Source organism: Oncorhynchus nerka, linkage group LG2, assembly GCF_034236695.1.
Source record: "Oncorhynchus nerka isolate Pitt River linkage group LG2, Oner_Uvic_2.0, whole genome shotgun sequence".
NCBI classification, from domain to species: domain Eukaryota; kingdom Metazoa; phylum Chordata; class Actinopteri; order Salmoniformes; family Salmonidae; genus Oncorhynchus; species Oncorhynchus nerka.
In genome coordinates, this window is record NC_088397.1 from 69,868,994 (window position 1) to 69,893,363 (window position 24,370).

General features: G+C 42.2%; 1 protein-coding gene across 2 annotated transcripts; it reads right to left on the reverse strand.

Annotated features, from left to right (window-relative positions):
- Positions 1-111: 111 nt before the first annotated feature.
- On the reverse strand, positions 112-15,938 carry LOC115140953 (cyclin-dependent kinase 4-like). 2 transcript variants are annotated; one of them, XM_029679486.2, is made up of 8 exons: positions 15,856-15,938; positions 13,394-13,618; positions 11,145-11,280; positions 4,679-4,846; positions 3,590-3,699; positions 1,264-1,314; positions 947-1,082; positions 112-664 (listed from the first exon to the last, which is right to left on the reverse strand). In XM_029679486.2, exons 2-8 carry the CDS (start codon positions 13,609-13,611, stop codon positions 566-568), a joined length of 918 nt encoding a protein of 305 aa, XP_029535346.1. In that variant the 5' UTR covers positions 13,612-13,618; positions 15,856-15,938; the 3' UTR covers positions 112-565. The 2 variants fall into 2 exon arrangements, with proteins under 2 accessions (XP_029535346.1, XP_029535339.1); XM_029679479.2 differs by lacking the exon at positions 15,856-15,938 and adding an exon at positions 15,400-15,643.
- Between the last annotated feature and the right edge of the window lie 8,432 nt (positions 15,939-24,370).

Sequence of the window (24,370 nt, forward strand, 5' to 3'; positions counted from 1 at the left end):
TTCATTCACTTCTGAATGTGAATCTGAAGTCATTTCAGATTAAAGAAGCAAACAAGACATGAATTAACCTAGAAATTGAAAAGGGATATAAAATGTACAGTTAAATGCCTGTTAGTTGATTGGAGCAGCTTTATTAGTCTTTGCAACACTGATACATTGGGAGGGATGCTTGGTACAGAAAAATACATTTGGCCTGTAAACCTGTAAATGCCACTTAGCTACTGTGTTCATGTGTGAATTTACAAAAATACATTAAGCTATAATATTAATGACTCAGGACAGTTATTCCGTGTTGTATGTATGGGTGCACATTTCACTTGGGGAATGAACGAGTCAATCCCTCTTCAGGTTCATATCCATACGGTCCTAAAACCCCACTTCTCGCCTTACATTCTCCAGGTGGTCCACTGGGTGTGACTATCTTGTGTAGTAAGATTTTTTTTTTTTTTTTTTTAAAGGATCCACAACAGGAACCTGGCCTGAAATGCACTGAATGACAATTACACAAATGGAGTCAGGGTTACCATTCCTCATGGTACCGTCCTTCCATGTCATTAACTTAATTTCAACCATTTGTCACTTCTTCCTCATTCTCCTGGAAGTAAGGATGTTCTAGAGCATTCAGGGCAGAGATTCTTCTTAGAGGGTCAAAAGTTAGCATTTTCTGTGGGAAAAACAGAATACTTGAGTTTACAAATGTGAATCAGGACAAACCCTACTTGTAATTGTCTTACTTATCTTGTATACCGCCATAACTTTATTTTGTTAATCATAGCTTTTACAAGCATTGGTCTGGATAATAAAATAATACACTTTTGGCCAGGATTCACACTAACCCAAGTGGATCCTGGACTGGTTTATACAATTCTGCATTTCAACGCTACCAAAAAGTTTATTTTCAAACCGAATACCCTCCACAGCTGGTTAGAAAACCAAGAAGTCTCACCAGCAGCAACTCTGTCCCCTGTTTATTGATCTCTGGAGCGTAGTCGGTGATTGGGCGGGGGCTGATAGGACTGAAGTTGTGTCGTGAGAGGGTGACATCAGCAGGCCACTCCTCCTCAGGTGGCAGGCCAATCACACTGTGGAATGGCAGACAGGAAGGTTCAAGCCAGCCAGTCAGACAAGCGTTTCAGAAAGAATTGACAGAAGACTGATCCAAAGTGACAAGACGGTTACGTCCCAAATGGCACTTGTCAAAAGAAGTGCACTATATAGGGTGCCATTTGGGATACAAACAAAGAGATTCCAGCCCATACTCACTTGAATATCTTTCCCAGTTGGTCCACTTCAGAGTCTCCACAGAACAATGGTCTACGTGAGAGAGTTTGGATTTGGGTTAAAGTGCTGTTGGCCAATTTCCCCAGTTGTGAAACAAGCAGTACCGTCTGTCTATATGCCCCCAAATGTCCCCATTTTATTGTACCGACCTATGGACATGTCTGTGGGAGATTACAGGGGCCTGGCTGACCATTCTGTGTAGACTGGTGTGGCCTGGTCGTTAGTGTGGGACCATAATGATAAGAGAAGAATCCCTGAGTGCCACAGCAGTAGTCTGCTATACTGCCATTTGACTACATGGTGGCAGCATAATCACAGAAATGAGTGCTCGGTCACACTACAGCCAGAAACAAATTGGGTTTGTCTTGCTCCATATGTGACTCGTTTCAGGAAACTAGGCATGTGTCGCGGGTCACAGGAGAGCCATTTGAACAAAAATGTTTTTTTTTTAAATCAAAATGTGTTTTTTTGGCAGAAATGCCTTCTGGAACACGTGAACTTTCATGTGCCTTAATAACAAATGTGTATGCCATCTGTAAATACGAATACAATTGTTAAATTACGAGCCTATTTGGTTAAGCCACAAAAAAGGCTTAAAAACCTTCTCACTAACCATGATTGGCTGGGATAATGAGTGGGCTGGACATGCCGAGAGGAGTTCAGATTGGTCTGCCATACAGAAGGCTTCTGTCTAATTGAGCTGATAAGTCTGTTGGTAATCCTGTCGTTACAGCTTTTAATTTTTTTATGTATCATGTAGTGGAGCTGCATAAGTGTTGATCTCCACTTTCTGGTGGATAGAGTTTTGAAATCAGTGGAATTAGAGTATGATAGCTAAAGAGATGGAGAAAACCCCTGTTTCTGGATTACATCTTCAAACTAAGGGCAACCATGGCATAGCATCCAGGGCCCCCGACCTCCAGCGGGCCCCCGGATAGCATATGATAGCAAAAATTTGTAGAATTTGTCCAATTTCCTGCAATTCTACACATTTCTGCTATCATATGCTATCTGGGGGCCCCGGGGCATGTACCCTGGGTGCCCGTTCGGTAATCTGGCCATGAGTGTTTACTTTGCCGTGTGGAATATTATCAATAAATCCAATGGGAATCATGTTAGAATGTCAGATTAAGGGCCTCCCGAGTGGCGAGGTGGTCAAAGGCACTGCATCGCAGCGCTAGACCACCTTTATTCCACACACAGAGACGTGTACAAAGTTCTCCCTCCATTTGGCAAATCTGACCATAATTCTATCCTCCTGATTTCTGCTGTCAAGCAAAAACTAAAGCAGGAAGCACCAGTGACTCGGTCAATAAGAAAGTGGTCAGATGAAGCAGATTCTAAACTACAGGACTGTTTTGCTAGCACAGACTGGAATATGTTCCGGAATTCTTCCGATGGCATTGAGGAGTACACCACAACAGTCACTGGCTTCATCAATAAGTGCATCTGATGTCGTCCTCACAGTGACCCTAAGTTCATACCCCAACCAGAAGCCATGGATTACAGGCAACATCCACACTGAGCTAAAGGCTAGAGCTGCCGCTTTCAGTGAGCGGGACTCTAACCCGGAAGCCTATAAGAAATCCCGCTATGACCTCCAACGAACAACAAAAAACAGGCAAAGCGCCAATACAGGACTAAGATCGAATCGTACTACACCGGCTCTAGTTCTCGTGCCCAAGAAAGCGAAGGTAACCTGCCCAAATGACTACAGACCCGTAGCACTCACGTCTGTAGCCATGAAGTGCTTTGAAAGACTGGTCATGCTCACATCAACACCATTATCCCAGAAACTCTAGACCCACTCCAATTTGTATACCGCCCCAACGGATCCACAGATGATGTAATCCCTATTGAACTCAACACTGCCCTTTCCCATCTGGACAAAAGGGCGGCAGGTAGGGGGTGGTGGGTACCCTAGTGGTTAGAGCGTTGGGCCAGTAACCGTACATTGACTCTGTAACGGTACCCTCTGTATAAGCCTCGCTTGTTATTTTACTGCTGCTGTTTAATTATGTTACTTGTATTTTCTATTTTTTACTTAACCAAGCATTGTTGGACATCCAGCCAATTTGATATAATTGGGACGCATTGGAGTCAACATGGGCCAGCATCCCTGTGGAACGCTTTCGACACGCTCCATGCTCTGACCAATTGAGTCTGTTCTGAGGTCAGGGGGTGCAACTCAATATTAGGAAGGTGTTCTTAATGTTTTGAACACTCATTGTACATTACGAGTCTCAAAAGATAAATACAGGTATTTCCCAGTACATCAAATAAGCCTTCACAAGCCCTGACCACTCACTTGCGTCGGAACATCTCAGCAAAGATGCAGCCCGTGCTCCAGATGTCCACAGGCGTGGCGTAGGTGGACTGGAGCAGGACCTCAGGAGGCCTGTACCACAGAGTCACCACCTGAGAGTCGTGGAGGAGAGAGTTGGTAGTATTATGAATGCATATTAATTTTAATGCATGAAAACTGAAATCTGCCATACCGAATTTATACCAGCATGTCACATGTGCAATCAGACGCAAAACAAAACACTCTAGATCAACTTTACTCCACACAGAGACACATACAAAGCCCTCCCACACCATCCATTTGGCAAATCTGACCAGAAGTCTATCCTCCTGATTCCTGCTTAAAAGCAAAAACTCAAACAGGAAGTACCTTTGACGAGCTCAATACGGAAGTGGTTTGATGAAACGGATGCTAAGCTACAGGACTGTTTCTCTAGCAAAGACTGGAATTTGTTCAGGGATTCATCCTGTTTGTCTATCCTGATTGCCTAGTCACTTTTACCCCTATCTACATGTACAGATTACCACAACTACCTCCCCTGCACATTGAATCAGTACTTATACTCTTTGTATATAGCCTCGTTATTTTTTTGTGCTACTATATCCTTTTATTTTTTGCACACACAAAAATACTGTCTAACTCTGCATTGTTGGGAAAGGGCTCATAAGTAAGCATTTCACCATAAAGTCTACCCTGTTGTATTTGGCACATGACAAATACATTTTTTTAATTGAATATTTAAAACATACAATATACTTGCAGTGAAGCCGCTCAACAACTACATCACATTAGTGATGCAACCAGGGTCAACGTCCTGCTCAAGAGCACGTCGACAGATCTTCCACAAGGTCAAAAACGGGGACCCGAACCAGCGATCCCTCAACCCAAGCTCCCAAACACCAGCCCTCCAGACCCCCCCCCCCCCCCAAGAGTTGCCACAAGAATAAAAAATGCATTTGATTTGATATGAGTAAGATGAGAGAGAAGTATGAATGCATATGAGTATTTATGCCAAGTGTAAAGCATAAGTAAGCATTATGGTGAATGCACAGAGACCCCTTCAATGCACAACCATAATGTGTGTCTTCCTACCACAGGAGTGAGGGCCATGTGGTAGCTGTAGATCCTTGCCAGTCCAAAGTCGGCCAGCTTCACCTGACCACGGCTGGTGACCAGGATGTTCTCTGGCTTCAGGTCCCGGTGCACCACGCGGTTCGAGTGGAGGAATGCCAGGCCACACAGCAACTGACGCATCAGGTCCTAACACACACAGGGGGACACATTTAACCTGCGTACCATGCTCGACCCACTGAACAGTCTTCCATCACAACCAGCCAGGTAGAATGAGAGAGAAACCTATACTGACTGTACAGCTGGTCCTGTGTGCAAACAGGCCTGGACAGGGCTGTGGCGGTCATGAATTTCTGTCAGCCGGTGATTGTCAACTGCCGGTCTCACGGTAACTGACAGTTAAATAACAAACACATTTAGCAACTCCTGGCTTCCACGCATAGTGTACCAGACATTGATGCAGACCTTTGGAACATCTACATTTTAAAAAGTCTAATAAATCCATGGAATATAACCTACACTATCACAATAAATCCATTACATGTTTTAGATGGGTCTAAAGAAACATGATATGAAGAAAATGTAATCTACTTCAGAAGAACAGAATAGCATACTCTGAGTGGTCCTTATGTTAGGCCCTGATCTGGCTATGCCATTTGTTTTTATTTAACTAGGCAAGTCAGTTAAGAACAAATTCATATTTACAATGACGGCCTAAACCGGCCAAACCCAGAAGACGCTGGGCCAATTGTGCGCCACCCTATACTCCCAATCATGGCCGGTTGTGATGCAGCCTGGGTTTGAACCAGGATGCCTCTAGCACTGAGATGCAGTGCCTTAGACGTCAGCCCTATGGCTGTGGGCTACACTAGTTCATTTAGCAGACAAGATTTGATTAGAATTTCGTGGCATTATTTTATAGTATGAATAATACATTTGAATATTGCTGAATAAGATAGAAATGATGTTTTCTCCAAAAGATTTCTGAGGGAGTGCCACATGAAGCTATTCTGTGTTGAGCAGTTAAGAAACAGGTCCCCCTATATGCTTAATTTCAGAGTTATTTATGCAACTTTTGTTGGCTGCATGATGCGACTAATGATGATTTGAAAAAAGTTTCATGAAAGGCATGAGCTCTGCTTTGTTTCCTGCACAGGCTGTGCACACTTCATCAGTCCCTCATTCACAATTTGAAAAGCACTTGACAATGCCTCAAATTTCCTGGCGGCATCTCCCTAGTGTGGCCGTAATGACCCCTAAAAAAATCCATGCTTTTTGCGACTAGTGGCTGTTGTGCCCTTGGGCTGAATATAATCATTTTTATTCCCTTCTCCCGGCTGAGTGTTCCGAAGCACCTCTCACTCATGGCTCTCTCAGATATCGCAATTCGCAATTCTAATTAGCCAATACCCGTCACGTGATTGGGTTCTTCTCACAGGCATCTATCTCAGCTCCGAAGTAGGCAAGTGAAGACATACATCTGGATGCAAGTGCACGCTTCCTTCTTATCAAATTCTGAGATGTTAGAAGAACTGTCCACATTTCCCTTTCGTCAGCCAACAAGATGAGTCGGCCTAACGAACAACAAAACCACTAGCCTATGTCAATATACTAACCCCCATAGTACAAAAGTTGACCTATTCTATTCATCAGTGGATTAATGTGCTTAATTTTAAGTAGTTATTTGGCCACTTTAGTTAAATCAAATCAAAATCAAATCAAATTGTGATACAGTTGTGATACAAACCTTATTAAAACATACAGGCCGATGGGCTAGGCTATATGAGTTGTGATACAAACCTTATTAAAACATACAGGCCGATGGGCTAGGCTATATGAGTTGTGATACAAACCTTATTAAAACATACAGGCCGATGGGCTAGGCTATATGAGTTGTGATACAAACCTTATTAAAACATACAGGCCTAGGCTATATGAGTTGTGATACAAACCTTATTAAAACATACAGGGGCTAGGCTATATGAGTTGTGATACAAACCTTATTAAAACATACAGGCCGATGGGCTAGGCTATATGAGTTGTGATACAAACCTTATTAAAACATACAGGCCGATGGGCTAGGCTATATGAGTTGTGATACAAACCTTATTAAAACATACAGGCCGATGGGCTAGGCTATATGAGTTGTGATACAAACCTTATTAAAACATACAGGCCGATGGGCTAGGCTATATGAGTTGTGATACAAACCTTATTAAAACATACAGGCCGATGGGCTAGGCTATATGAGTTGTGATACAAACCTTATTAAAACATACAGGCCGATGGGCTAGGCTATATGAGTTGTGATACAAACCTTATTAAAACATACAGGCAGGCCGATGGGCTAGGCTATATGAGTTGTGATACAAACCTTATTAAAACATACAGGCCGATGGGCTAGGCTATATGAGTTGTGATACAAACCTTATTAAAACATACAGGCCGATGGGCTAGGCTATATGAGTTGTGATACAAACCTTATTAAAACATACAGGCCGATGGGCTAGGCTATATGAGTTGTGATACAAACCTTATTAAAACATACAGGCCGATGGGCTAGGCTATATGAGTTGTGATACAAACCTTATTAAAACAAACCTACATACAGGCCGATGGGCTAGGCTATATGAGTTGTGATACAAACCTTATTAAAACATACAGGCCGATGGGCTAGGCTATATGAGTTGTGATACAAACCTTATTAAAACATACAGGCCGATGGGCTAGGCTATATGAGTTGTGATACAAACCTTATTAAAACATACAGGCCGATACTAGAGTTGTGATACAAACCTTATTAAAACATACAGGCCGATGGGCTAGGCTATATGAGTTGTGATACAAACCTTATTAAAACATACAGGCCGATGGGCTAGGCTATATGAGTTGTGATACAAACCTTATTAAAACATACAGGCCGATGGGCTAGGCTATATGAGTTGTGATACAAACCTTATTAAAACATACAGGCCGATGGGCTAGGCTATATGAGTTGTGGCAGGCCGATGGGCTAGGCTATATGAGTTGTGATACAAACCTTATTAAAACATACAGGCCGATGGGCTAGGCTATATGAGTTGTGATACAAACCTTATTAAAACATACAGGCCGATGGGCTAGGCTATATGAGTTGTGATACAAACCTTATTAAAACATACAGGCCGATGGGCTAGAGTTGTGATACAAACCTTATTAAAACATGAGTTGTGATAGTTGTGATAAAACCTTATTAAAACATACAGGCCGATGGGCTAGGCTATATGAGTTGTGATACAAACCTTATTAAAACATACAGGCCGATGGGCTAGGCTATATGAGTTGTGATACAAACCTTATTAAAACATACAGGCCGATGGGCTAGGCTATATGAAGTGTGGGACTATGATTTGAAAAAGTCGCAAAAAAAGGCATGCCCCATTTTCTGCCTTACTGCACACAAGCTGGGCATCATTCACAAGTGATAGGCTAATATTGTCACTCAACAGACTATTGTTGATTAAATATTGTCTTTACAAATACTAAATAATATGTGTGAAATTTGTTTTGATTTAGAATGGACCATTATCATGCACCTGTCTCGGAACAGGGGCAACAAATAAATAACATGTCATCTATGCACTTAAATAGTGAATGGAGGACGCTTTTCCTGTGGTTCATTTTCATGCCAGCCAGGTAGGCTATACTCCTGTTGTAAAGCAAAGCAATGTGCTTAATATTAGGAAAGTTGAGAAATAAATATAGTAGGCCGAGCCTATAGAGACCTGATGGGATCCTCCTAATTTTAATTAAGGCCATCAAAACTCATTTCGCATGCATTTCCATAGCCTATAGAAACGTTGCTCAATATGAGTTCATGGGCTCTCAAAGTGTTTGATTAGATTTTTGATTACATTGATGTCAGATTGATTATAGGGACAATAGAGTGCTGAGTACCAGGCAGTTAGCAAGTTTGGTAGACTACTAATGACCATCAGCAGCATCAGAGCTTGGAGAAGCCTAGTTAACGTGACTAAACGGTCACGTGGAATTTGACTGCGGTCATGCCTCGTGACTGTCGGTAGAATGGTCACTAACAGCCCTAGGCCTGGTTCCATTTCAGTCCCTGGCCCCTATACCTTACCGCTTCGTTAGCAATGTGGCAGAAGTTCTACTTCAACTATTGGAGGTCTAGTACTGCTATCCAAACGCTTCTGATTACCAAACACTGCAGGTGTGTGGAGGCAAAGAGCAGGGACAGTCTTGGTCAACTGACAACAGCCAAAGTAGGTGGAAGATCATGCAAGTGTATAGTGTTGGGTGGACTACCTCTAACATGGTTTACATGCAGACGACACCATTCTGTATACTACTGGCCCGTCCTTGGACACTGTGCTATCTAACCTCCAAACGAGCTTCAATGCCATACAACACTCCTTCCGTAACCAAATGCATGCTTTTCAACCGTTCACTGCCTGCACCCGCACGCCCGACTAGCATCACTACCCTGGATGGTTCCAACCTAGAATATGTGGACATCTATAAGTACCTAGGTGTCTGGCTAGACTGTAAACTCTCCTTCCAGACTCATATCAAACATCTCCAATCGAAAATCAAATCAAGAGTCGGCTTTCTATTCCGCAACAAAGCCTCCTTCACTCACGCCGCCAAACTTACCCTAGTAAAACGGACTATCCTACCGATCCTAGACTTCGGCGATGTCATCTACAAAATAGCTTCCAATACTCTACTCAGCAAACTGGATGCAGTTTATCACAGTGCCATCCGTTTTGTTACTAAAGCACCTTATACCACCCACCACTGCGACCTGTATGCTTTAGTCGGCTGGTCCTCGCTACATATTCGTCGCCAGACCCACTGGCTCCAGGTCATCTACAAGTCCATGCTAGGTAAAGTTCCGCCTTATCTCAGTTCACTGGTCACGATTGCAACACCCACTCGTAGCACGCGCTCCAGCAGGTGTATCTCACTGATCATCCCTAAAGCCAACACCTCATTTGGCCGCCTTTCCTTCCAGTTCTCTGCTGCCTGTGACTGGAACGAATTGCAAAAATCGCTGAAGTTGGAGACTTTTATCTCCCTCACCAACTTTAAACATCTGCTATCTGAGCAGCTAACCAATCGCTGCAGCTGTACATAGTCCATCGGTAAATAGCCCACCCAATTTACCTACCTCATCCCCATACTGTTTTTATTGATTTACTTTTCTGCTCTTTTGCACACCAGTATCTCTACCTGCACATGACCATCTGATAATTTATCACTCCAGTGTTAATCTGCTAAATTGTAATTATTCGCCTACCTCATGCCTTTTGCACACAATGTATAAAGACTCTTTTTTGCTACTGTGTTATTGACTTGTTTATTGTTTACTCCATGTATAACTCTGTTGTTGTCAGTTCACACTGCTATGCTTTATCTTGGCCAGGTCGCAGTTGTAAATGAGAACTTGTTCTCAACTTGCCTACCTGGTTAAATAAAGGTGAAATAAAAAATAAAAATAAAAACATGACCTAATATGTTAAACACTATATATACAAAAGTATGTGGACACCCCTTCAAAATAGTGGATTCCACCATTTCAGCCACACCCGTTGCAGACAGGTGTATAAAATCGAGCACACAGCCATGCAATCTCCATATACAAACATTGGCAGTACAATGGCCTTACTGAAAAGCTCAGTGACTTTCAACTTGGCATCATCCTAGAATGCCACCTTTCCAACAAGTCAGTTCGTCAAATTTCTGCCCAGGTCAACTGTAAGTGCTGTTATTGTAAAGTGGAAACGTTTAGGAGCAACAACGGCTCAGCCGCAAAGTGGAAGGCCACACAAGCTCACCGAACGGGACCGGTGAGTGATTAAGTGCGTAGCGCGTTAAAAAAAACATATCCTTGTTTGTAACACTTCCTACCAAGTTCCAATCCAAACTGCCTCTGGAAGCAACGTCAGTACAATAAATGTTCGTCTAGAGCTGCATGAAATGGGTTTCCATGGCCAAGCAGCCGCACACAAGTCTAAGATCACCATGCGCAATGCCAAGCGTTGGCTGGACTGGTGTAAAGCTCGCCGCCATTGGACTCTGGAGCAGTTGAAACGCGTTCTCTGGAGTGATGAATCACGCTTAACCATCTGGCAGTCCGACGGACGAATATGGGTTTGGCGGATGCCAGGAGAACGCTACCTGCCCGAATGCATAGTGCCAAATGTAAAGTTTGTTGGAGGAGGAATAATGGTCTGGGGCTGTTTTTCATTGGTCGGGCCCCTTAGTTCCAGTAAAGGTAAATCTTAACGCTACAGCATACAATGACATTCTAGACGATTCTGTGCTTCCAACTTTCTAGTTTGGGGAAGGCCCTTTCCTTTTGGTCATGTAGTGTATTTAACATGGTTTTACGGGGACCTAATAGGTTATATTTTACATGGTTTACAGGGACCTAATATGTTATATTTTACATGGCTAACGGGGAACTGAGGGGGCTTCTTACTTGGATGCGGCTGGGGGGCAGTCCTGGGGCGGGGGCCTTCTCTAGGTAGGTCTTAAGGTCCTGGTCCACGTGCTCAAACACCAGGGTGACTTTAGTCTCCTGATCCGTCCTCAGGGTGGCACACACGTCCATGAGCCTGACGTACACACAAACACAGAACACACACGCCCATGAGCCTGATGTACACAGAACACACACGCCCATGAGCCTGACGTACACACAAACACAGAACACACACGCCCATGAGCCTGACGTACACACAAACACAGAACACACACGCCCATGAGCCTGACGTACACACAAACACAGAACACACACGCCCATGAGCCTGACGTACACACAAACACAGAACACACACGCCCATGAGCCTGACGTACACACAAACACAGAACACACACGCCCATGAGCCTGATGTACTGATGTGTGATATGCACACATCCCTAACTTTCACACTAGTGCTGGGCCATCCACAACACTAGATAGAGAGCAAGCCCATTGTGTGTGCTGCTCTCAAGGGATTTAATTTAACCTGCACTACAGTTCTGGTAACATTTCAGCTGCCATGCCTTCTCAGAGATTAGTCATTATTGTGGTGCAGGTTAAAATCCAAGCACCTGACAGCAGCACACATACCATGTGTGGGATCGCTCTTAATACACAGTCAAACAGACAAGTTTATGGTCATTCATCATAATCTGAATGAGGCATGCCATGGTGAGTCCGTCGCTAGCTAATAACCTTTATAGAACCTACTTATCAAAACATACCAGTCAGTCCTTAAGCATTACCCAGTTCTGTGGCTATGTGGGCGGAGGGTTGTAGAGATACAGGTGATCAGGTCAAAACTGAAGTCTCAGGCTACAAGTCACAACACAACCAACACCGACTGTGTGATTGAGAGCGTTTGTGACTGTGTTAATGTGTTTGTGCATGTTTATGCAGTTCAAAGGCGCTATTGGTGGAGAGGAACAATTTACGTGTATGGGTGTGTTGATTACTTTATGGGATTCATTCCCTTTTTAAAGTACTTTTTTTTCTTTCCCTTTTTCATGATATCCAATTAGTAGTTACAGTATTGTCCCATGGCTGCAACTCCCGTACAGACTCTGGAGAGGCAAAGGTTGAGAGCCATGCATCCTCCGGAAAATGACCCTGCCAAGCAACACTGCTTCTTGACACACTGCTCGCTTAACCCAGAAGGCAGCTGCACCAATGTGTCGGAGGAAACACCGTAACGCTTGCAACTGTGTCAGCGTGCATGCGCCCGGTCCCCCACGAGTCGCTGGAGCGTGATGGGACAAGGACATCCCGGCCGGTCATACAAGCAAACCACACAGTCCAAATGTGCACTTCACATTTCCATATCTGAAAACTCATGTAATTTACAGCATCAACGTTTATGATCGCTTTACAGTATCAACATTTCCAAGAATGACTTGTCATACCCTGGGTCATCCTGACATGAATTAAGCGGTTTGTCGTATTGTGAAGAAAATTTGACTCGGGAACCCACACTTGAATGCACTCATGACTCCATTCCATACGCACCAAAATTACTATTTGTTTGTCTGAAGTGCCTTGTGAAACACTATGGTCGTATTTTATTACTTAGCTAGTCATTTTGGCAAGAAGTTTTCAAATGATGCCCAGCTGACCCAGATTGCAAATTATAATAAAAGATTTTGGATTGCGTAAACAGTAATTGTGTGATGGTGGGGACGCAGGACTGTGTTCCCAAACAAAAATTATTCTTGTCTCAGTTCCTTCATGGCAGAGCTAGGAGAGCTAAAAAAAACACCTTATAGTTGAAGGCTCTTTCCTTGAGTAATAAAAGTGCATTGAAATGACTTAGGAACTGAGCACAGTTTGGAGAGGTGTGGCCACTTGGAGACACCAGTTAGACCTTTTTCCCTCAAACACTTGAATTGTTCTTTCTTATGTTGCACCTACCCCAAAATGTACATGAATCTACTGACATTTGAAAGCAAGAGTATGTAACCAGTATGTGTGTTTATCGGTCGTCAAAGGCCTATTAGTGTGTAGGTGTGTTGGTTTTCAGACCTCGAAAGAAGTCTCTTTACATTCCAAATGGGGTTGAGGCTTATACCTAGATCTACACAAAAGTTGCATGGAACGTGAACTCATCTGAAAACTAGACCTCTTTCCTGGCCTGAAAACATTTGACAATCTTTTTTTTTGGTGTGAACTATCACTTTAAATAAAGGTTCAATGAATGAATGTGTTCTAACTTGACCACGTTGGGATGGTCAAACTGCTCCAGTCTCTTCAGCAGGGCCACCTCTCTGACTGTGGAGATAGGGAGGCCATCTTGGTCCGTCTGGACGCGAACGCTCTTCAGAGCTACAAACTGGCCACTCTCCAGGTCCCGAGCTTTGTACACCGTCCCGTATGCACCGCCTCCGATCTCTGCCACCGGCTCGTACTGGACCTCACTGCCCTGGGCCATGGCCTGGCTGGCAGACAGAAAGAGAACAATAGGTACGGTATGACTACAATGTCCTTCTACAGTAAGACACTGTCCCCTCCCTGCCACGTGCTTTCCAAAATAGAGGTCCACCTGTCTTAGGTCCAGCTCATTACCCCTCTAACAACCTTTCACCTTCTAGAGCACTGGACCTCATTAGCTGGGGTAACCTCTGCATTCCAGAGTGGAAGAGGCTGTCAGAAAGATTGTGTGTTAGTGATGCGCGGGTTGACTCATAACTCGTGGACGGGTTTAGGGTCACTACTATGTGGCTGAAGGGCGGGTGGGTGGTGAGTTGTATGAAGAGAAACAATACCTTAAACCCACAAATGTATAATTCTTGTGCAATTCATATAGGCTACATTGAGGTTTTTCTGTCATTATTTTAGGCTTTCTGGTATTAGTGCATAAGCCTAAACGTTATGGCTTAATTGTAAACACACCAAATTGCCTACACCAAATAATTTTTATTTTATTTTTTTATTTCACCTTTATTTAACCAGGTAGGCTAGTTGAGAACAAGTTCTCATTTGCAACTGCGACCTGGCCAAGATAAAGCATAGCAGTGTGAACAGACAACACAGAGTTACACATGGAGTAAGCAATTAACAAGTCAATAACACAGTAGAAAAAAAAAAAAAAAAAAAAAAAAAAAAAAAAAAAAACAAACTGATAATGCTTTTGGGAACGGGCAGAAAAAGTTAATATAATCCCACAGAGGCAAAAAGGTAATTTTCGAAGTTTAACTCAATGAGACAAAAGCTGCAAAAGGAGAGTTGAAATAAAGAAAAGGGAGTGCCAGAAAAGTAATGTTTAGAAAATATTTGGTGAAGTTTTAAAAAGATAGCTGTGCTGGCTGGCTATGTTATGTTTGATGATTGTGAGGCGCTATACAAATTCGACAGTCACAAGACGGGACTTGAAATAGGCCTATGGCATGTCAAAGGAACTGTAGCCTACTGTTTAGATGGGTTAAATGGAAACTGAAATCTAAAACACTATTTCAATAGATTCACCATATATAATGTCTAGGCTTAATCTGGGTCTGGGAAACCAGTCCTTAATGTTTTTACCAAGTTGCCATCCTTAGCTACTCCTAGAGCCAGCAAGTATACAATGGGTAGTCTCCTGGTTGACAACCAGGCCAGGAAGGGACATATAACAAATTGGTATTTTTTCTATATTTAAAATGGTCCAAACAATGGTACATCAAATACATCTGAAATATTTCCTAATGTGGCTCTATATTCTACCCCAAAAAACAAAAGGTTGGACAACTTTCATTGTTAATTTACCTATGTCCATTTACAATGGTAATAACCATCATGTAATATGTGGTTGTCCTTGTATTTTATCACCAGAATAAACTTCTAAGCAAGCAAAAGTAGGTAACGCTAGCAAAATATTGGCCAGAACTTGTGGCATAAGGCAGGAAAACGAAAGCCCCCCCCCCCCGAAACGTGATTCCTCCAGAACTATTTTTTTGTTAATTAAATCAGTAAACACAGAATCGATATGCCACAATAACTCTTAAACGCAGTTTAAGACGTGCCAAAAAATATTTAATGTTAAATCATGGTTCCACACTTCTCTTTGGCATGGCAAACATTTGTAGAGGCAATAGGAAATCCATGCACCAAGTTGTGCAGAACTTGTGTGGTCAGGCCTATGATCTGACACTAGTGCAACTAGCGACATCTGGTTTTTAAACATATTTACAAGATGATGTGAACAGTGTTTTAACTAAATTGGATCTAATAAGCTACTTACCACGTTTCTTGACGTTTTCGTTAACTGGCTATACTGCTACATTTAGTGCATGAACGAAAACATGTTTTTCACTTGGTTCTTTAGTATCAAACCACATTCGAGGTAGGTCGCACATAGATTTCACCATAAACTTGCGGATGTCTTCGATCAAATCCTTCGATTTAACTTCGGCCTTACTTCACTTTTCTTAAAACAGGCAAATCACTTGGTAGTGGAGGCGCTTCCTGTCGTCTTACAAGGCGGAGCCAAACATCTATTTACCCCCCCCAAAATAATCATGACAGCTTTGCAATATATAACTTAGCCAACCACTAAGTAGTTCTGTTGTATGATACATCTGCCAATTAGCCTACATGTTCAAATGTTTATAAACGTTATGAGTGAGTGAATCTTTAATAAATAATGAATTCTATGACATGCTAATTATTGACCTTTTTTTCTCATGTAAAACATTACCTGGTTTATTTCCTTCATAGACAATTTACACTAGAAACATTGAAGAAGAGTTTGTGACTCAGGTCTGCCCCGGCGCGCGCAGAGCTCCGTGAGTGATGAATGAGGACCGCGCACCAAACCCCTCCCAGCTCTTCATCGCGCTGCTATTGGCGGATAACTGCTGTTGCTAGGCTCATCTACTACTCTGGTTTGCTGTGAGAGACCAAACCCCCATGCATTCCAAAGGAAGTATTCAGAATGAGTTATTCAACTCAAATGATTCTGTATATTCATTTGGTTAGTGCTCTCCGTGATCTTGGGATGTCCATACCCTAACCCTATCTGTTTATTTTATTTTATTTGGATAACCATTAGCTTTTGCAGAAGCATCAGCTACTCTTCCTAGGGTCCACAAAAAAAACACAAAACATGACAAGTAACAGAACACGGATAGACAAGGACAGTCATTTAAATGTAAAATACGATATACAAACAATACAACAACAAAAAAGAATACAAACAATACAACAACAAAAATGGTGTGTGTGTGTGTGTGTGTGTGTGTGTGTGTGTGTGTGTGTGTGTGTGTGTGTGTGTGTGTGTGTGTGTGTGTGTGTGTGTGTGTGTGTGTGTGCCTGTGTTTGTGTATCCTGCCGTTCCATGAGGTGTTATTTAATCCGTTTTTAAAGGTAATTTTGCTGTTTGCTTGAGTAATTGGAGATGGAAGGGAGTTCCATGCAATTATGGCTCTGTATAATACTGTGCGTTGCCGTGAATTTGTTTGGACTTGGGGACTGTGAAGAGAGACCCCTGGTGGCATGTCTTGTGGGGTATGTATGGGTGTCTGAGTTTAATGTTATTTGATTATGCAGACAATCTGGAATTGTCATCACAATAATATTTCTCATAAAAACTAGAAGAGAAGCAGTTAATCTCTCGTCGACCTGACTGGTATGCATGTTGTTGATTTCAGTTCTGTATGTGCAGTTAAGGGCAAGGCATGCTGCTCTGTTTTGAGCCAGCTGCAGCTTTGCTAGGTCTTTCTTTGCTGCACTTGACCATATTACAGGGCAGTAATCAAGATGGGAGAAGACCAGAGCCGGAACCACTAGTACAGATGATTTCTGTCGAAATCACAGAACATATTTTTACAACAGACATACCCCTCTCCATCTTCACAACAACTGTGTCAATATAACTTGCCCATGATAATTGATCATCCAATGTTATACCTAGGAGTTTATCTTCCTCAACTTGCTCAATGGTCACACACTTTATACACAACTCCAGTTGAGGTTTAGGTCTTAGAGAATGTTTTGAACCAAATACAATGCTTTTAGTTTTAGATCTGTACATAAGACCAGTTTATTACCATTCTGATACTGATTGTAACTAGTGGTGGAAAAAGTACTCCATTTTTTAAAATACTTTTGATACCTAAGTACATTTTAGCAACTATAACTAGACAAGATCCCACAAAGCACAAAGGGGAAATGGCTGCCTAAATATGATCCCCAATCAGAGACAACGATAAACAGCTGCCTCTGATTGGGAACCATACCAGGCCAACATAGAAATATAATCACCTAGATGACCCAACCTAATCACACCCTGACCTAACCAACATAGAGAATAAAAAACTCTCTATGGTCAGGGCATGACATTCCAACTGGTTTGAAATTGGGAATGTCCTCAAATTGTTCAGAGAACATTAAGAAACAACGTTCTTCTTTGAGAATTTCAGTACTTCAGCATAACGTTTCCTTCAGGTTTCCTTATGGTTCTATTTAAAGTCATGTTCTCACATTGTTCCAAGAACATTAAGAAAATATCCCATAAAAACCACAAGAAAACTTTAGTAACGGTCAGAAAACTTTCAGAAAGTATTCATACCCCTTGATTTATTTCAGATTTGTTTTGTTACAGCCTGAATTAAAAATTGATTAAATATACTGAACAAAAGTACATGCACTACATGTAAAGTGTTCAGTCATATGTTTCATGAGCTGAAATAAAAGATCACAGAAATGTTCCATACGCACCAAAAGCTAATTTCTCTCTAATTTTGTACACAAATTTGTTTACATCCCTGTTACTAAGCATTTCTCATTTGCCATGATAATCCCTCCATCTGACAGGTGTGGCATATCAAGAAGCTGATTAAACAGCATGATCATTACACAGGTGCACCTTGTGCTGGGGACAATAAAATGCCACTCTAAAATTTGCAGTTTTGTCACACAACATAATGCCACAGATGTCTCAAGTTTTGAGGGAGTGTACAATTGGCATGCTGATTGCAGGAATGTCCACCAGACATGTTGCGAGATAATGCAATGTTGATTTCTCTACCAATGTCGTTTTAGAGAATTTGGCAGTACGTCCAACCAGCCTCACAACCGCAGATCATGTGTAACCACGCCAGCCCAGAACCGCCAGTCTAGTATGGCATCGTGTGGGCGAGCGGTTTGCTGTTGTCAATGTTGTGAACAGAGTGCAGTGGCGGTGGGGTTATGGTATGACCAGACATAAGCTACGGACAATGAACACAACTGCATTTTATCGATGGCAATTTGAATGCACAGAGATACCGTGACGAGATCCTGAGGCCCATTGTCGTGCCATTCATCCGCCGCCATCACCTCATGTTTCAGTATGGTAATGCACGGTCCCATGTCGCAAGGATCTGTACACAATTCCTGAAAGCAGAACATGTCCCAGTTCTTCATTGGCCTGCATATTCACCAGACATGTCACCCATTGAGCATGTTTGGGATGCTCTGAATCGACAGCGTGTTTCAGTTCTCACCAATATCCAACAACTTCGCACAGCCATTGAAGAGGAGTGGGACAACATTCCACAGGCCAGAAACAACAGCCTGATCAACTCTATGCGAAGGAAATGTGTCACACTGCATGAGGCAAATGGTGGTCACACCAGATACTGACTGACTGATTGTCTGATCCAGACGCCCCTAATTTTTTTAAAGGTTTCTGTGACCAACAGATGCCTATCTGTAATATATTTCAATTGACTGGTTTCCTTATATGAACTATAACTCAGTAAAATCTTTGAAATTGTTGCACATTGCGTTTTATATTTTTGTTCACGGTATATTTTTTCTCTCACCCATCTACACACAATACCCCATAATGACAAAGTGAAAACATGCTTTTAGAAATTATCGCAAATGTATTGAAAATGAAATACAGAAATATGTAATTAACATCCGGATCCACACCCTTGAGCCAATACATGTTAGAATCACCTTTGGCACCGATTACAGCTGGAAGTATTTCTAGGTGAGTCTCGAAGAGCTTTGCACACCTGGATTATACAATATTTTAACATTATTATTTTTTTTAATTCTTCAAGCTCTGTCAAGTTGGCTGTTGATCATAGCTAGACAGCCATTTTCAAGTCTTGACATAGATTTTCAAGATGATTTAAGTCAAAACTGTAACTAGGCCACTCAGGAACATTCACTGTCATATTGGTAAACAACTCCAGTGTATATTTGGCCTTGTGTTTTTTGAAAATGGTCCAGAATGTCGCAAAATGTCCGCGGGGTCAAAAAAAAAAAATAAAAAAAAAAGAAGCTTTTTTGAAAATGGTTAAAAATTATTTTCGGGGTCCTTTCCAGAATGTCGCAAATTCGGCATGTCCGCGGGGTCACCGTTAAGTCCCGAAAAAAAAAAAAAAAAAAAAAAAAACTTTTTGGGAAAATGGTTAAAAATTATTTTCGGGGTCCTTTCCAGAATGTCGCAAATTCGGCATGTCCGCGGGGTCACCGTTAAGTCCCGAAAAAAAAAAAAAAAAAAACTTTTTTTGAAAATGGTTAAAAATTATTTTCGGGGTCCTTTCCAGAATGTCGCAAATTTCGGGACTTGTGTGGTAAGTGTTCATTTTAATAAACAAAATAAACTGAACAATGAAATGAAAAAAATAATAAAGAGTGAGAATGAAAACGAAACAGTTATGTAAAGAATACGCACAAAACAGAAAACAATCATCCACAACCAAAATGGGGAAAACAGGCTACCTAAGTATGATTCTCAGAGAGACGGAGAGACAGCCTGGTGCGTGGGACTGCCACGGAGGCCTGGTGCGTGGAGGAGGCACGGGATGGACAGGACCGTGGAGGCGCACTGGAGGTCTCGAGCACCGAGCCTGCACAACCTGTCCTGGCTGGATACTCCCCGTAGCCCGGCAAGTGCGGCAGGGTGGAACAGACCGCACTGGGCTGTGCTGGCGAACCGGGGACAGGCCGAGGAGACGCACTGGAGACTAGATGCGCTGTGCCGGCCTCATTTCTCCTGGCTCGATGCCCACTCTAGCCTGGCCGATACGAGGCGCTGCGATGTACCGCACCGGGCTATGCCTGTGCACTGGGGACACCGTGCGCCTCACGGCATAACACGGTGCCTGCCCGGTCCACCTCTCTCCACGGTAAGCACGGGGAGTTGGCTCAGGTCTCCTGCCTGACTTAGCCACACTCCCCATGTGATCCTCCCCCCAGCTAGCTGCCGTGCTAGCTCCTCATAATGCCGCCGCTCGGCTTTGGCTGCCTCCAACTCTTCCCGGTGGCGGCAATATTTCCCAGCCTGTGCCCAGGGTTCCCTACCGTCCAAAATCTCCTCCCATGTCCAGGAGTCCAGAACCCTCTGCTCCTGGTTACCACGCTGCTTGGTCCAGTTGTGGTGGATGATTCTGTAACGGTTTTCGTCTGGTGAAGGAGAAGAGGACCAAGGTGCAGCGTGGTAAGTGTTCATTTTAATAAACAAAATAAACTGAATACTGAAATGACAAAAATAATAAAGAGCGAGAATGAAAACGAAACAGTTCTGTAAGGAATACGCACAAAACAGAAAGCAATCACTGACAACCAAAATGGGGAAAACAGGCTACCTAAGTATGATTCTCAATCAGGGACAACGATCGACAGTTGCCTCTGATTCAGAACCATACCAGGCCAAACACATAAATGGAAAACATAGAAAAACAACATAGAATGCCCACCCCAACTCACGCCCTGACCAAACTAAAACAGAGACATAAAAAAGGAACTAAGGTCAGGACGTGACACAGAGTGTCTGTTCAAAAGCAGACTGAACCAGGTTTTCCTCTAGGATTTGACCTGTGCTTAGCTCTAGTCCATTTATTTTTATCCTAAAAAACTCCCTAGTCCTTGCCGATGACAAGCATACCGATAACATGATGCAGCCACCACCATACTTGAAAATATTAAGAGTGGTACTCAGTGATGTGTTGTGTTGGATTTGCCCCAAACATAACACTTTGTAGTCAGGACAGTTAATTTCTTAGCCACATTTTTTGCAGTTCTACTTTAGTGCCTTATTGCAAACAGGATGCATGTTTTGGAATGTTTTATTCTGTACAGTCTTCCTTTTTTCACTATGTAATTTAGATTAGTATTGTGGAGTAACTACATTGTTGTTGATCCATCCTCAAAGTTCTCCTATCACAGTCATTATACTCTGTAACTGTTTTAAAGTCACCATTTGCCTCATGGTGAAATCCCTGAGCAGTTTCCTTCCTCTTCAGCAACTGAGTTAGGAAGGACTCATCTGTCTTTGTAGTGACTGGGTGTATTGCTACACAATACAAATTGTAATTAATAACTTCACCATGCTCAAGGGGATACTCTATGTCTGTTTGTTTGTTTTTGCCCGTCTACCAATAGGTGCCCTTCTTTGCAAGGCATTGGAAAACATCCCTAATCTTTGTGGTTGAATCTGTGTTGAAATGACCTTAAAGGTAATTGTATGTGTGGGGTATAGAGATGAGGAAGTCATTCAAAAATAATGTTAAACACCTAATATTGCACACGAAGTGAGTCAATGCAACTTATTATGTGACTTGTTAAGCAAATGTATACTTTGAATTTATTTAGACTGCTATTACAAAGGGGTTGAATACTTCTTAACTCAAGACATTTCAGCTTTTCATTTTTTATTCATTTGTAAAAATGTCCAAAACCATAATTCAACTTTCACATTATGTGGTATTGTGTGTAGGCCAGTGACACAAAATCTCAATTTAATCAATTTTAAATTCAGGCTGTAACACAACAACATTTGTAAAAAGTCAAGGGGTGTGATTCACCGTGTGAATACTTTGTGAAGACACTGTACGTTCCGTTCTCTGCATCAACAAAACTCTCTCTATCCTCTATCTTGTTAAGCGTGTTCAGGTGTGTTGGCCATGGCCACTAATTAACTACACCTGATCTTAATGAGTGCTCGTTTCCTTTTAAATGGGGTATGTTTGAGTAGACTGAAATGAACAGCTTTTTTGAGTTTAAAAAAAACATGGCATTCTAGATCCTTCCTGGTGGCTCAGTGGACTAATTACATGGATTGAGAACAGAAGATCATAGGTTTACCTCTCACTGATGCTGTGCCACAATAAAAAATAAATGTGTTTGCATGATTAATGCTTAGGGAAATAAATGTCTTTCTGTGCTTGGAGTTGAAAACAGTTAAACCAGCAATGTTGTTAAAAGTCTTATTGAAACATGTTCTCAGAACGTTAGTTAATTATCTTCAAATAAACTAGGATTTCCACTCTCAAAACATTATTAAAACTCCAGGAAAACTTTCAGCGAACCATAGTAAAACATTCTGAGAACCTCATAGCAACTTAAAAATGTATGTTCCCAGAACAGACAAAATATTAACTTCCATTCTCAGAACGTTTAAAAAACGTTCAGTTTTAATGTTTAGGAAACATATGGCTTTTTTCCCAGAACCAATGGGAAACCAAAAGCCTACGTTCCCACAACTCCCAAGGAACTAAATGTGCTAGCTTGGCACAAAAACATTTCTCTAATACCTTCAATGCTGTTCTATTTGTACTTAAGTTAACCAGGCTTCTTAATGATCCTATTATAGACTTCATCATGACCCAGTTGGGTCTGAACACCTATAACGATAACATTCTGAAGGAGGGACGCTCTTGTCTTAGTAAGTTGCCAACACCATGGTGAAGTTGGATGCTCTCAGGCAAACGAGCACAGGGCCCTATCCTGTCTGCTGGGCCTCCAGTGGGCCCTCTGCCAGGACCCTCCCCGCCATGCTGGCCCATATGCCAGGGTATATTTCACTCAGAGTGGCTGGCTGCAATAACGGTTGCGGTAGCACCACTGAGTTGGGATGACCATCTGTCCACCAGAGAGCTAACAGGGCCTGGGCAGCCTGCAGCCTGTCAACTACTAGACCAGAGAGTAGAACGATCTCCAGTCAGTTTGTTTGAGGGACCAAGATTATCCAGTAATGCCTACTTTTAAGTACTCTTATAAGTCATTCTGTATCCTATTTTGTATCATTTTCACTTTTAGAGTTTATTATTCCACTCTATTTGTTTGTTTCCGATGGTAATATATCAAAACCGCAGCAAATGACAAAGAGTAGTCAGGCTGATCATTGATTTGTAAGGACCCACAATAATGGGAAGAGGATAATTGGGTGAGAAGTTCAGGGCCAGGGAAGATAAGTCTTGGTGAATGTAGTATTTCTGGTAAACAAGCTAGACAGCTGAACTGAGAGAGTTTTCTTTGTACTTTGAACACGCTGCCTTGCCAGTACAATCTGTGTGCATTTCGTGTGGGTGACGTGGCTGAGTGTAGACAGACTGTACTCAGCCAGGGCGGTGTGTGTGTGTGTGTGTGTGTGTGTGTGTGTGTGTGTGTGTGTGTGTGTGTGTGTGTGTGTGTGTGTGTGTGTGTGTGTGTGTGTGTCTGTGTGTGTGTGTCTGTGTGTGTCTGTGTGTGTCTGTGTGTGTTGGTTTGAGTGCCTAAGTGTCTGTTTTGTGTACCTGTGTCTGTATCTTGTCAGTGTTTTTTTGTGAGTGTCTGTAGTCTTCTAGTGTGCTGGTGTGTGTTATTATTCAGACTGATGGTCACAAAGCTGCTCAGCCCTTGCAGATAACCTATGAGACATAATGGTGTTGCTTTGTTCTTGACCAATAGCCAATATTACTAATGTATCTATGACATAACCACCACCCTCTTTCACCCTCTCTCTTTGTCCATCTGTTGCTTTAAATTTGACACTATCTTTGTTAATCTCTTCCTTTGAATTTTACACTATCATCTTTCTTCCTTTTGTTGTTTCTGCTTTCTCCCATGGTAGTTATCTCCCAATTACTTAGCTAACATTGTGTGCTGTAGTGGTGTCTCTCCCACTGACATAATCTCAGAGTTAGCCTGCCTGGACAATCCACTGGCCTTTTCAAAGGACATTACATTTGACATTTATATTTAGCAGACGCTCTTATCCAGAGTCAGTGCATATATGTTGTCGTCAACAGTTAGCCTGTTGATGTCAACTGACTGAGCTTATTTAAACTTCATGTTCTTAAATAGATAGTATGAAATGTGATGTGATGTGGGCCTACCTACCGGTTGTTCTTAAATAGATAGTATGAAATGTGATGTGATGTGGGCCTACCTACCGGTTGTTCTTAAATAGATAGTATGAAATGTGATGTGATGTGGGCCTACCTACCGGTTGT